Here is a 13,081-nt window from a genome sequence, read left to right on the forward strand (position 1 = left end):
TCTGTGGCATTGTGCTGTGTGATACAACTTAAGATTTCAGAGTGGCCTTTTCTTGTGGCCAGTGACACTCTAAGGCACACCTGTGCAATAATCATGCTGTCTAATCAGATATGGCACACCTGTGAGGTGGGATGGATTGTCTTGGCAAAGGAGAAGTGCTCACTATCACAGATTCAGACAGATTTGTGAACAAAATTTCAGAGAACTGGTTATTTTGGGTATGTGGAAAATGTTTCACATCTTTTAGTTCATACTAGAGCCCTGCGCGGGACTATTTTCTTCATCCCGCTCCCGCCCGCGCCCGCTGAATTTTTGACCAATCCCGCCCGCTCCCGCAACGTATGCGTTACACTCCCGCCCGCTCCCGCAATATGTATGTCCACTCCCGCCCGCACCCGCAAAACTCATAGAATTTAGTCCCGCACAGTAATAGAGATGCATTGATTTTGTATCGTCTCCCGTCCCGCAGGAACAAAACACGTATTTGTATTGATATTATTACTAAAGAGATTCATGACCTCCTCCAGACTCATCTTTTGATGCATTCCTCTTTTGTGTAATGTGCAACTTAATTATTAAATATATTTTCACAAATCCTGTTCGGTTAAAAGTGTGCGTGTGTGCGCGCGCAGACAGACGGCCTGAAGCGCGCTCTTAGTAAGAGGCGGGGCGGGGCGCACCCCCAACAACAGGTTAGATGACAGAAGCCATTGGGCGTCTCTACCTGGTGCCTTCACGGAGCTTCAGTACATAAGAATCAAACAGCCGCACAGCCTAACGTAGTCCGCTAATATATATTCATGAGATATTCATGGCAGCACTGATCCCGCGGGGTTTATTTTTTGCCGCCCGCTCCCGCCCGCAGCACAATTCAAACCGCCCAATCCCGCGAGATTTGGGTTGGGTCCCGCGGGACCCGGCGGGACCCGATCCCAATGCAGCCCTCTAGTTCATACCATAAAAAATGGGAGCAATAACAAATGTGTTGCGTTCATATTTTTGGTCAGTGTAATTATGCTCCAGAAAAACTTATATGGAACTTCCGTTCAGAAAGTGAGGTTGAACTTTTGTCACAATTTAAATTCGAATCTCATGTAAAACCTTTTTATTAATGTTTTTTTAATCAAAAATATTAACATTCCATGACTTTTCCAAAACTTTCCAGAAGATTTCGTTTTTCACAAACTGTTCAAGAACTTAAAACATTGCATTTTCAATTTCCAAAACTTTTCTAGGTTTTTCATGACCGTATGAACCCTGTATCAAACGCCTCACAAAATCTGGGAAGAAAATGAAGCTTTCGTCAGTAATAACGTCTGAATAATCAATAAAATCAGAAACTAGCTTTAGATTGTTTTAAATGCATCTGTCTTTCAATATGAATTTCTAACACCCCCTAAGCACTAACTTCCGCCGAGCTGTAGGAGGCGCTCTCACCCACTGGATCACTTCCGTTTCAGCAGAGTAGAAGAACAGCCCCATCAGTCCTTCCATCCACGATCAGTGATTGTTCCCGTGCAGATCAGCGGCGGTCGTGTCAGTCAGCAAAATGAACGGTTTGGACGAAGAATCGTTGGCACCACAGACATTTTTATATGGTAAGAGAAGTTGGTAGGTTTGCTTTTCTTCTTCGTGCACGTTGGACACACGTGTGTGTATAGCTCGTGCGAGGAGGTGGAGCGGCCGCTGAGGCGCGCGCGGTCCATTTTTGAATAAAATTGAATGTGTAACGTTAAAGAAAGGGACATAAAATGTGTAGTCTGTTTTTATTTTATGACTTATGTGTTTTATTGACTGGATCATGACTGGAAATACGGCGTCAGACTTATTACGCACATGCTCCTTGAATATATCAACATGGCGGTCGCCGTGCTTTTTTTCTCCCCAAATGAAAACTACGTTTCTGACAAATACAGCTCATATTAATATTGCTTTTTAATTTACCCTAGCATAAGATATTCGTTGTGAAAAAATAAATAGATAAAAAGCTTTAAATTAAATTGCAAGACCATGAACTAATTTCTAGAAAATTCGACAACGTGGTTTCCAGCGTGCCGTTAGGCCCCTCCCCCTTTAAAGCTGACCTAATTAATTCCCTTTAGAAATATACTTACGTTTATATTTATTCACATTTGTTTATAATACAATTGCATATATTTTCTTTTGTTCTTCATTTCGTGATGTTATACGTTTTAGTCCTTTTATTGTAATCTGTTTCGTTTGCCACGTGGTGCAGAGAAAAAAAAGATTCTTTTTCTTTCATAAAGATTTATTTTAGATGGTGAAACAGTTGTTTAGAAATGAAGTCAAAATAGTTTTTATCTTCCAGTAAGTCATTACAAATTTGAAATTTACTCCTGCCAACACTTAAAAAAAACTATTTAGAGTCTCTAGAGTTTGTTTTTATTTTAAATAAATTATATCCAAGATAAAATATGGGAACTTTAAAACTGTTAAGCGGAAATCAAATACTTTTTTCTCCCACGTGGTGCATCGTTTAGAGCGCCCTCTAGTGTTGAGTTTGATATTTTCTCTCATTTTAAAACCGTTTTTTGTCTTTTAGGATGCACATTGGAGGCTGGGAAGGAAGTGCTCTTCAGTCCTGAAGATGATGAGCTGGAGCATCAGTTAGATCTCAAACTGGTAATTATAATGAAATGAAGACTACAGTTCTGTGATATTCTTGCGTTTGAGCTCTCATGTCGAATAAATTTTTAGGCACATCAATGGAAATATTTTGGATTTTAGCTTGAAGTCCTGTTTGTGGGTTTAAATGAGCGGATTTTTATCATTTTAAACTGCGTTTAAATTTCAGGCTTTATTTAATGAATTTAAATGTATTGAATTATAATGCATTAAAAGTCCCACTTGATCTTTTGTCAAAGTGTTCCCAGTGGCTTTTAAGCATGATAATGCCAATTTATGCCAAAAAAAAGTATTAAAAAGTGGTCTTGTAGGACATAGTTTCTGCAGGCCGCCAGGAAAAATGTGCCTCCGCCCCCTAACTTCATGTTTGAGCAGCCTAACTCAGTAAAACTATGTAAATGTTTTTCGCGCTTCTACTGGAATCTAGGCAGTCAGGGGCTCGGAGTAGCTGGTTTACCAAATGAACCCAGACACTAGGACAGGCCTGATGGTGCCTGCGTTTGTCTTTCAAATAACGAAACACTCTCCTAGCATGGTGGTTATCAGTTTCAATCATTGCAAGGGTGTTGGCAACGAACCAAAATGTTATCGTTTTGTGCCCAAATTGTGAGATTTGCACCGTTTTGACATTTGGCACCAAGCCTCTTCCAGCTATAGGTTTGGACGTGTTGGTGGTCTCTCCTTGCTTGTCCACAATGGGCTATGTGAATCTAGCTCAACATTAGCAGTGCAATAAAATGGTGAGCAATGTTGAAGCTATTCAGCCGTTCAGTTTGCAACAAATCAGCTCAGACGAGGAAGACGTGGATCTAGTAGTCAACAAGTCGACGCAGGATGGACCGGAGCAGGGAACGTTTGGCACGTTCATTGTAGCACCAGCGCCACAAATAGAATTACATTTCTTTCATCTGCTCCTCATTCGTGACTTAAAATAGACTCAAAAATTCAGGTTTAAGCTCAGTTTTCTTTAAATATGTCCTTCATTGTGAGAAGAATGCTACAAGAATGTTTAAAACGTAGCTCAGACCTTGTCTTGTTTGCCCCTTCAGGCTTGTGTTGACCCCAGCACCAAAGACGAGCTTAACATGGTGGAGGTGGAAGGACAGAACGCAGAGGGGCAGAAAATCAAGGCAGCTCTGGTGTCACTCAAACCCTCCACCCTTCCAAGTGTAAGTACACACAGTTCTCCTTCACTCACCTGAAAGGATATTTTACAGTTAGCCTTTGTATGGAGGACTGTACTGACAGATCTCAAATTTCGGAATAATTTTTTTTTTCTGAAGAAAAGATCTGTGACGTTGATGTGTTGTAGGTTAAGTTCCTGAAGCCCATTCTGTTTGTTTCGGCGCATTTAAATATGGATCTTTAAAGCCAGCTTGTGTGACCTTGCATGCTTGATTTCGTAGGTGTGTCTCGGCGGGTTCACGATCACACCCCCAGCAGTGTTCCGTCTGAAGGCGGGTTCCGGTCCGATCCATCTGAGCGGACAGCACCTCGTCAGTAAGTGTTTTTCTGAAGATGGTTCTTTTATCTGCCCTTCTGTGGGTCTGCATTCATCACACCATCTGCTGTCTAATCTGCTTTCAGTGATGGAGGCGGATCAATCCTTTGAAGAGGAAGACGACGAGGAGGAAGAGGAGGAGGAGGTGAAAACATCAAAGAAGAGGCCTGCTTCATCCCCTGCTGCCAAATCTCAGGTTTGACTTAAAAACTTTAACAAATGCCATAAAATGTGATGTGCTGGTTTTTACCTTCTTCTGATCTGCTGACAGAAAAAGATGAAAATGGACTTGGATGATGATGAAGATGAAGACGATGAGGATGATGATGAGTGAGTATTAACATTCTGACGGCAAATGTTTTCTTTTGTGTCTTGGTGTTGTCAGAAATCCAAATGGTGTTTGGGCCCAAAGTGGCGGGTCCTGGATCAGGTGTTTGTCTCTGAGGTCATTCCCAAAACTACATTCATATTTAGAAATTTGACTTTTTTCCTTTTAACATATCAGACTGTGGAGAATACTGCATGTGATCAACTTAAGCTGTTAATTCGGTGGAAATCCAATTCATGAATCCAGATCCACGATTATCAGATCAAACTACAATAAACATTTTACCGTTTGCACACGTCTATTTACTGGATGTAAGAACATTAAAGTATGCATTTAAAATCATGTAAACGGTACTTTTTTTATTTAAAACGGCAGATAAGAATCAATAAATGAGAAAAAAATAAATGATTTTTATCACTCTAAACGCCAAAGTTTTCTTTTTGTCAACTTCCTGGTTAACTTCAGAAGTAAGCAGCGCATAAACATCACTGTTTTGGATAATTCTGTATCAAATCCTGAAAATGTTTACACCTTCTGACCATTAAAGTTTTACTGACAGTTCCAGTAGATGAATGAAGACACAACACCTAAATAATGATCCTGTAAGAGTTAGAAAGCGCACAGTCCTTTTAAGAGTTTCCTAACTAACACTTTTCATTTGTGGGGGAAATGTCAAAACTTTAGATTTCACACGTTCCAGTGTGTCTTCCCCACAGTGCTAGCAGGCTGTGTATGACATCCCATAATTCATGACAATTTGTGATATTTGAGGAAATATATATATATATATATATATATTTTCACATATATACAGATATAAAAGTAAATTGTTCACTATAGTTAAAACAAAATTACAATGTATATATATCTTTTAAAGCTTTGTTTTTAATAAATGGGTAGTTTACCTGCTCATCTAATGGAATGAGGTGTTTACTTCTTTCCATCTGTTCACCAGCAGAGGGCGCTGCAGCCATATGTTTGCATTTATATATTACATGTAATTATTGTTAAATGAGGCATAATCCTTAAGATAACCCAGATATAATTTAGACGCATGATTAAACACCCAGAGAACGTTCAACCAAAAATAAGAGCCTGGAAATCGAGCAAGAAACAAAATATGTTAAACAATGATTCAGGGATCTATTTTACAAAGTAATTGTAAAAATAATTGGTATTTTCCGTGGTATTAAACTCTTCCTTCTTAAAATTTTTCTTTGTAGGGATGATGATGAAGATGATGAGGAGAGTGAGGCAGAGGAATCTCCTGTTAAGGTAAAGCAGCTTCTGCATCCTTGGTTATATCTTTGTCTCTACTGTTAAATATGTTTTATTTATTGACTGGTTTCTTTGCAGGTCAAACAAACTCCAAACAAGCAGAAGGCCCAGACTCAAAACGGAAAGAGTTCTGCGCCCTCCACTCCTGCGACCAAGCAGGTGATGACAGAGTCCTTCCTCCAGCAATAGGTGCTCTGCGGGGGGCTAAAGCTGCTAACCTTTTACTCACCTTTTTTTTCACATCCAGGACAAGACGCCTAAAGGCAAAGGTGCTAAATCACCTAAAGCCCAGACTCCTAAACCAAACCTAACTCTGCCTGAGATCAAGGCCAAGATTATGGAGTCTGTAAAGAAGGTGGGCGGAGTCTGCTCCATGGAACCTTTATGGAAGACGCTTCAGTTTGTGGGGGAAGTTTGACTTTTGTTGTGTACGTTTGCAGGGCGTGGCGCTTCCTAAAGTCCAGGCCAAGTTTGAAAACTTCATGAAGCATGGACAAAATGTCACAGATGCTAAGGTAACAGGGTCTAGAATCTGGGTTTTCCTGTCTGGAGTTGAAAAGAAATCACTACAAGATTAAAAAAAATGTTTACAATCTTAACAGCTGGATCTTATTTCTTCCCTGCAGGTGATTTCAGAGCTGTGGAAGTGGAGACAGACGATCAAGGAGGAGAAATAGCCCACTAGAGTTTTAACTATTTTATAACTTGTTAATGTCTGTAACGCCTCGCAATCCCGTTGAATTCAGTCTGTGCCTCACCTAAAGTTTTCCTCCACCCGTCCGTCTGTGAAGACTTCATCTGACATCTCCATCTTGTTAAAAGAAAAAAAAACAGCATTTGACTTAATAAAGAAATAACAAGGGAATGCAATATAATGGAAATGCAAGTTTTGGGTAAATTCATTCCTTTGGTTGTCAGCTGTAAGCCCCTGACCACACCCTTTCTTTCTTCATTTACCTTTTAAGTTTCTTTTTGTCTACAAAATAAAGCGTGTTGGATTAGGCATCAACACCTGTTTTTAGTCCTACAGTGTGTTGCTATGGCAACAGTTGGCCCCACAGTCCAAAGGTTTATAGTGAAGTTTGTGAGGACTTCATGCATGAGGATGCAAGTTTTGTGTAATGATTCTAAGAATGAGCCGTCCCCCCTCAAGGTTAAGCGTATCCCGCAGTCTTCAGTTTGCAGTTCCTGTCGGTGCATGAGGCCTGTGGACGAGGACCATTCTATGTCGACTGAATACTGATGGAATTATCATTTCCGCTTTATTAAAAAAGGTGAAAAAACATCTCAAAGTTTATGCTGGTGAATTAATTCACTTTTTAGAACTATGCTTTGTTTTCAAGTAAATTCCTCTTTGTTTTGCGTTAATTTACCAATAAAATTTCCTCAATACCTTTTTGTTTTGTTGTCCTTTGTAAAGATTTGAAACTTTACATTGTGGGCTTGTGTTAAACCACTAGAGGGCGCTTTGAGCTTACAAAGCTCTTGAAATGGGTCACAAAAGAGCAGACGGATCCCTCTGAATGCAGAATCCACTGTGACGTAGTGGTCTGTGCTCAAGTGTTGGTGGCTTTTAGTGAAAACCTGAAATGTGTGGGAGGACATTTTACCCTAAAGCAGGGAGTGCCGGTACAGTCAACGGTCACATGCGCTTTATGAGGAAATGTTTTTAACTGGCTTCCTTTCTCTGCTTCTTTACAAGTGGAAACACGATTGTTGTTGGGAGTTCAGAGACTGGGCATTTCCAAATAATCAATTTTTCATTTATAAGATTGTTATTCTAAAACTGGAAAAGCAGTTCATTCCAATCTGATGTCTCATTTGTATAAGTTTGCTTTTTTTTTTTTTTTTTTAAATTTAAACCAGCCATATATGTTGTTGGCATTTTATTTATTCTCTTGCCGATCACAAAGCTTCCCACCAATGTTTAACGAAGCTCAGTAAAACGAATGACTTTATGATTACAAATCCTTGCAACATTGCAAAGAGATTGAAAGAGTTTCACAGGCCTCATGACTTCTGACCTCAGTTTAGTGACACAGTAACATCCATTTGTTTATGTCAGGGGTCGGTCGGCTAACAGAAAGCTTCTGCAACTGTAATTGACAGAAAAATAATTACCAATTTATTATCTAAACCATCACCCTTTTATTTAAAGTTTTTTTGATTGTTTGCTAAAATATCGTTGCCTATTCTATTTACTGGAGCGAAAAAACTTCCTAATTCACATCTTGTTCTGCAAATACAATCCTTTGCCTTCAACTAAAGTGCTTGGATCAGTTTGATTAGATCATGTGAAAACACTGTCCTGTAATGCTGGAGTGAACCTGGAAATTTGGTACAACTTGGATTGCCAAGAAAACAAAACTGAAACGTCTCAGTGACATCAGTCATAACATACTTACTCAAACTCAAGAATAAGTAAGGATACTGTAGTATAAATTATCCTTACTTAAACTAAAGTATGAATAAGGTTATTTTTAATGATACTCAGAACTTTTTGTCTGTCATGTTGGTTTGTGACTTTTGTCTCCTGAGTTAAAGGAGGATTTGTTGACTTCTGATAAACTTTTCTCTATCAACTCCGGCTCTGTTTTTTAGGACTAAGAGTCTCAATTTATTGATTAGATTAGAGCAGCATCATGTGGTTAAACTGACTCCACAGGCTGTGGCTTCCTAGGAAATGAATCAACAGAGGAAATTAGTCCTTCTGCTTTTAACACAGGAACTGTACTTATAAAGTCTTTTCTTTATATTTACTTTTTTTTTATCATGGTAAAATTCCAAAAGGGTTAAAAATATAGTTGAACATTTGGTCCAACAAGAGTCCCACTTCAAAGTTTAGATATGTTTTTGTGACCATTAAGCCATTTATTTATTAAATATAGGCTAAAATGTTCACAAAAGATGAATTATAACTGTTATACTTTCCTATATTTAACTTTTTTTATTTTACTTTTGAAAGCAGAACATACAAGTTCCTTTTAGAATAAAAAATACATCCTGCCAAAATCTAAACCTAAATGACAAAACTTACAAATGAACAAAAATAATTAAAAAAAAAACATTCAAATTATTAGCATTTTTCTTCAAAGCCAAAGAGCCACAAAAGGATATTAGCATGTGGCTATGGAGCCTCAGATCACAAAAATGTGAGTCAATCTCGTGCTTTTCAGGTTGTAATGATTTTCCAAAAGGGGAAAACACAGACGGAAGAACCACAGCAAGACACGGATGCCAGAGAGAATCACACCTCGCTGTTCAGCAGTGGCATGCATGTGGAGGAGGAGTGGCCGCCTTCAAGTTCCTGGGAACCATCATCTGCCAACCACAGCAGCTTCACTTCCTTTGAGTGCCACACAGAAACCACCTGGAGGAGAACGGCTGAAAGATTCGCCCGCAGCTTTCATTGTTGGGATTCTAAATACACTTTGACATGATGGCATAATTCTCTTCCCTTGTAACATGACAAGAAAGCATTCTACTCTAAAACAATAAGTTAAAAAAAAATTACTAATTACTACTAAATTCATTGAATGAACAGTCACTTGTATGGTATTAGTATAAACAAAGAAATCTGGCCAAAATATCCAACCAGGCAGCATCAAAAACCCAATTTGTCATTTTGGTGCAGAAGTAGTTTACCTCCAATCAGGACCTTACAGGTTTGGTTTCCTGCCCATTTGTTGTTGAGCAAGGCACAGAACACACAACTGCTCCTGGTGGTTTTCAGCGAGTGTGAATACGACTGATGTTTGAGTGTTTTGGGCTTTTCTAAAGTAAATATCAGGTTGTGTCCATATTAAAATGAGGGATCATGGGTAATAAGGATGCCACGATGTCTCCAGGGTCCAATATTCTCTACGCATCTGTTTTTTATATATATATAAAAAAAGCCTTTACCTTTATTGAAGCAATTTGAATCACAAAAACAAAATGATTCAAAATTATTCCTTTCAATTTGATTTTTCACTCTTTATTATATACACAAATTTAAAAGTATAAAAAAGGATAAAATCACAAGCAACTTTATGCAGAACATTGATGAAATTTTAGCCAATCCTCTAAACCCAACAACAGCATTAAATGTGGTTTGAGGCTTGGAAGGCTCGACTTAATGTACATTTGGAAACAATCATAACTTTGTTAGATATAGGGGTACGTCTTCACTGATTATGACAATAGCACATCGTTTAGGCTGTTACAATCTGATCTTTTCAGTGCGCTCCATGCTCAGACAATAGCAACACAATGCCACAGTGGGGAAAAAAACTAAAATTGAAAGGATCTGCATTGGTTTCACTGAAGGTGTGCTTTGCAGATATGCCCACAACATGATACAGGGGTATAAAACAAGACGGGGCCCCAAAAACAAAACATTAACAGTAAACTGACATTTAAAAACTTTAATGAGTTCCTTAAGATATACAGTAACATGACAAGAGGAGCCCTGCAGAAACTAAAATGCAGCATTTAAAATCGACTGCATGAGTATTTTCCATTCTCCCCATCGCAGAGCTAAAACTAATACAAAAAAACAAAACAAAAAAAACAGTATTTTAGTTAAAACAAAGTCCGGGTGGTTCAAACATGACTCTTGAGTGGTATGGAGGATGCTGTTGATTGAGGATATCTGCCTTTAGCAGGAATTGATGTCTGTCTTGGGCACGATGCAGCCAACATGCACCCCCCAATGAGACCCAAGAAGGCACCGGCCCAGGTGATGAAGATAGCGGCGCCAAACTCATACCTACAGGAAAAGCAGATTGACCCGTCAGAATGCTGCAAACCTCGACTTTTAGCCAGAAAAGGACGCTACTCACTTTGAATTGACGGGAGTGAAAGGGTTGTAGAAAGCTTGGACGATGTCGTTCGTGTACCAGCCGCAGGCCACGATGGCGCACAGAGCTATGACAGGAAAAGATTTTAGTAACACACCGAGGGGGGGAGGGGCAAGTAAATCAACTAAAAGGCGTCTCACCTCCAACCAGCATGATGATGCCTCCAGCCATGGCAATGCGACTCTTTTTGACTTTGTCGTCTCCACCACAGGTGGTGCACTTCATTCCCATGCAAGCTACACCCAGACCAGCCACAGAGACCACAATGCTCAACACCATGAGGGCGCGTGTTGCCTGGAGAGCACCTGAAGGAAGAGGTAATTGAGGAATTGATCATCACAACGTCACACAGTCTGCACATGCTGGAATCTTTAAGTCAAACGTGGGGAGGAAGTTGGGAAAACGACTTTTGTGGGGCAGGAAAGCGTGAAAAGGCGGTTGAGGGGGGGGGGTCGGATGTGCTCTGGTGCGTTTAAGCAAATCTACAAAAACAGGTTTAACCAGGTTTCAGGTTACAATGTTCCAAGAGGACACTCCCTGTACCTGTTCCTGGGAGACGACCTATAGCAGCATTAACCCTCATCTTTGAATCTAGCCACCACTCCGAAAACTCACAAATCCAACCCATTCAATAAAATCTGTCATTCCTAAAAAAAAAAAAAAAGTCAAAAACCAACAGAATCGAAAATGTATTATTTTTCCTGCACACTTATCATATTTAGGACCCATGCGTCGATAACCTTTAAGGGGAAAATGTTTGCCCAACAGTTCCTCATAAGGGTGTTTAACCTTTAACCACACCTGCTGTGCCAAACCATGGGCCTTCGTTCATAATGGAGGTTTTAACTCTAAAAGGAAAACACAGGGGGGCGGAGCTTAAACTATATCCACTTTCGTAATTATTTAAATGTTAAAAATAAGGTAATAGTTGGATGCCTCATTAAACGTAAGCAAAACTCGAAGAATTTGTACTTTTGTCGAATGAAAAACTGGAATTGGGACCAAAGACAGAGGAAAGGAGGGGATTTCAAGGGTACACAGGTGTTTAACTTTTAAGGGCGTAGGGGTAAATAAAAGGAGAACAAGGAACTCAGGGGGTGAAAGGGAGGGAGAGGGGAGTTTCGGTGGTTTACTCACCGTTGAGCTGCAGGATGGAGTCGTACACTTTGCACTGGATCTGGCCCGTGCTCTGGAACGCGCAGGACATCCATAATCCGTCGTACATGGACACCGCCGTGATGATGTTCGAGCCAACAAAGGCGGACATCTTCCACTGGGGCAAAATGGTTCCAATGATGAGTCCAAACACCGCAAGGAGGCCGAGAGCGAACCCCAAAATCTGCATACCGGAGTGGGCCATCGTTCCCCCCACTTGCTTTTACGAATTAAATATATATGTAAAAAAAAGTAAAAATAAAAAGCAGCTGTTTTCGATTTAAAAAAAACAAAACACGACGTTTCTTTGACAAAAGTTCAATAAAATCACTCCTCTGACAAAATATCTGCTTGTATTCCTTGGTTTAGCGAGAAGAAAGTCACACAACGCCGGTAGTTGGAGTGAATTTAAACTGGGTCGCTGCTCTTGCTCGCACCTGTTCACCTGCCGCACCTTAAATGGGGCGGGAACGGCGGGAGCGAGCTTTTTCAGGCGGTTTCTGCTGCAGGTGGGGGGCGGGTACGCGCACGCAGTTTCGACCCAGGAGTTGTCTGAACGAACACCTGAAGTTTCGTGATGACGTCACTGTTTTTCTTTTTTTTCTACGACGCCGCATACCGGAAATGATTTGGTATCAACAACAGCACTGTTTAAGTTTCATCAATCAGCAAAGTAAATACAAGAATTAAAGTCAAATCCTTTATGCATCCGCTACACATAAACTTCTAATATTTGTAGATTCATATTACTTCTGTTCATAAATTATATTGTTCTTTAAACTGCCAGAAAAATGGCATGCTAGCATTATACAACATTTTATATGTACAACATTATTTTTTATCACACTAGTCAAATGCAGTTTTTTGTTTTGTAAGAAAAATTCAAGCCAGAAAAATATCTTCAAAAACAAATAACTCAGTCAAATAAGTCAAATAACTAAACAAAACAGCCCCTGGCAAAAACCAGTCAATTTAAAGTACTACAATTATACCTACTGAATATGAGCTTACTTTTTATATAATTTCGTAAAATAAAAATGTTTTAGTCTGAAGGAGTACTCAGTTTGTATTCTACACATGCATGGTCCATAATATTATTTTACTTATATTTTTTCAATTCAATTTAAGCCACTTTATTTATCCCTGAGGGGCAGATGAAAAAAAAATGACATCACAAAGGTGCATTAGGAAAAACGAAACTAAACCAAACTAAAACCACAATATTATACAGCACTATAATTCCTCGATATGAGGAGAGGCATAATAGTACACAGGTATACTTATGTACACATAAATATACTGAAGTATAATTAATAAGCAAACGTATTTAAC

At 39.4% G+C, this 13,081-nt stretch overlaps 2 protein-coding genes across 2 annotated transcripts; one reads left to right on the forward strand and one right to left on the reverse strand.

Moving 5' to 3' along the window:
• The first annotated feature begins 1,384 nt into the window (after positions 1 to 1,384).
• On the forward strand, positions 1,385 to 7,145 carry npm1a (nucleophosmin 1a). The gene is made up of 11 exons (XM_004076570.4): positions 1,385 to 1,598; positions 2,564 to 2,643; positions 3,696 to 3,815; positions 4,053 to 4,146; positions 4,234 to 4,343; positions 4,419 to 4,477; positions 5,699 to 5,750; positions 5,832 to 5,912; positions 6,001 to 6,108; positions 6,194 to 6,268; positions 6,380 to 7,145. The coding sequence occupies exons 1-11, from the start codon at positions 1,550 to 1,552 to the stop codon at positions 6,428 to 6,430; spliced, it is 879 nt and encodes a 292-aa protein (XP_004076618.1). The 5' UTR covers positions 1,385 to 1,549; the 3' UTR covers positions 6,431 to 7,145.
• Positions 7,146 to 9,700: 2,555 nt separating this feature from the next.
• Positions 9,701 to 12,302, reverse strand: cldn2 (claudin 2). The gene is made up of 4 exons (XM_004076571.4): positions 11,732 to 12,302; positions 10,735 to 10,899; positions 10,577 to 10,661; positions 9,701 to 10,503 (listed from the first exon to the last, which is right to left on the reverse strand). Exons 1-4 carry the CDS (start codon positions 11,952 to 11,954, stop codon positions 10,338 to 10,340), a joined length of 639 nt encoding a protein of 212 aa, XP_004076619.1. The 5' UTR covers positions 11,955 to 12,302; the 3' UTR covers positions 9,701 to 10,337.
• Between the last annotated feature and the right edge of the window lie 779 nt (positions 12,303 to 13,081).

The sequence above is a fragment of the Oryzias latipes genome, chromosome 14, assembly GCF_053564925.1.
Source record: "Oryzias latipes strain Hd-rR chromosome 14, Olatipes_Hd-rR_3.1".
Lineage (NCBI taxonomy): Eukaryota > Metazoa > Chordata > Actinopteri > Beloniformes > Adrianichthyidae > Oryzias > Oryzias latipes.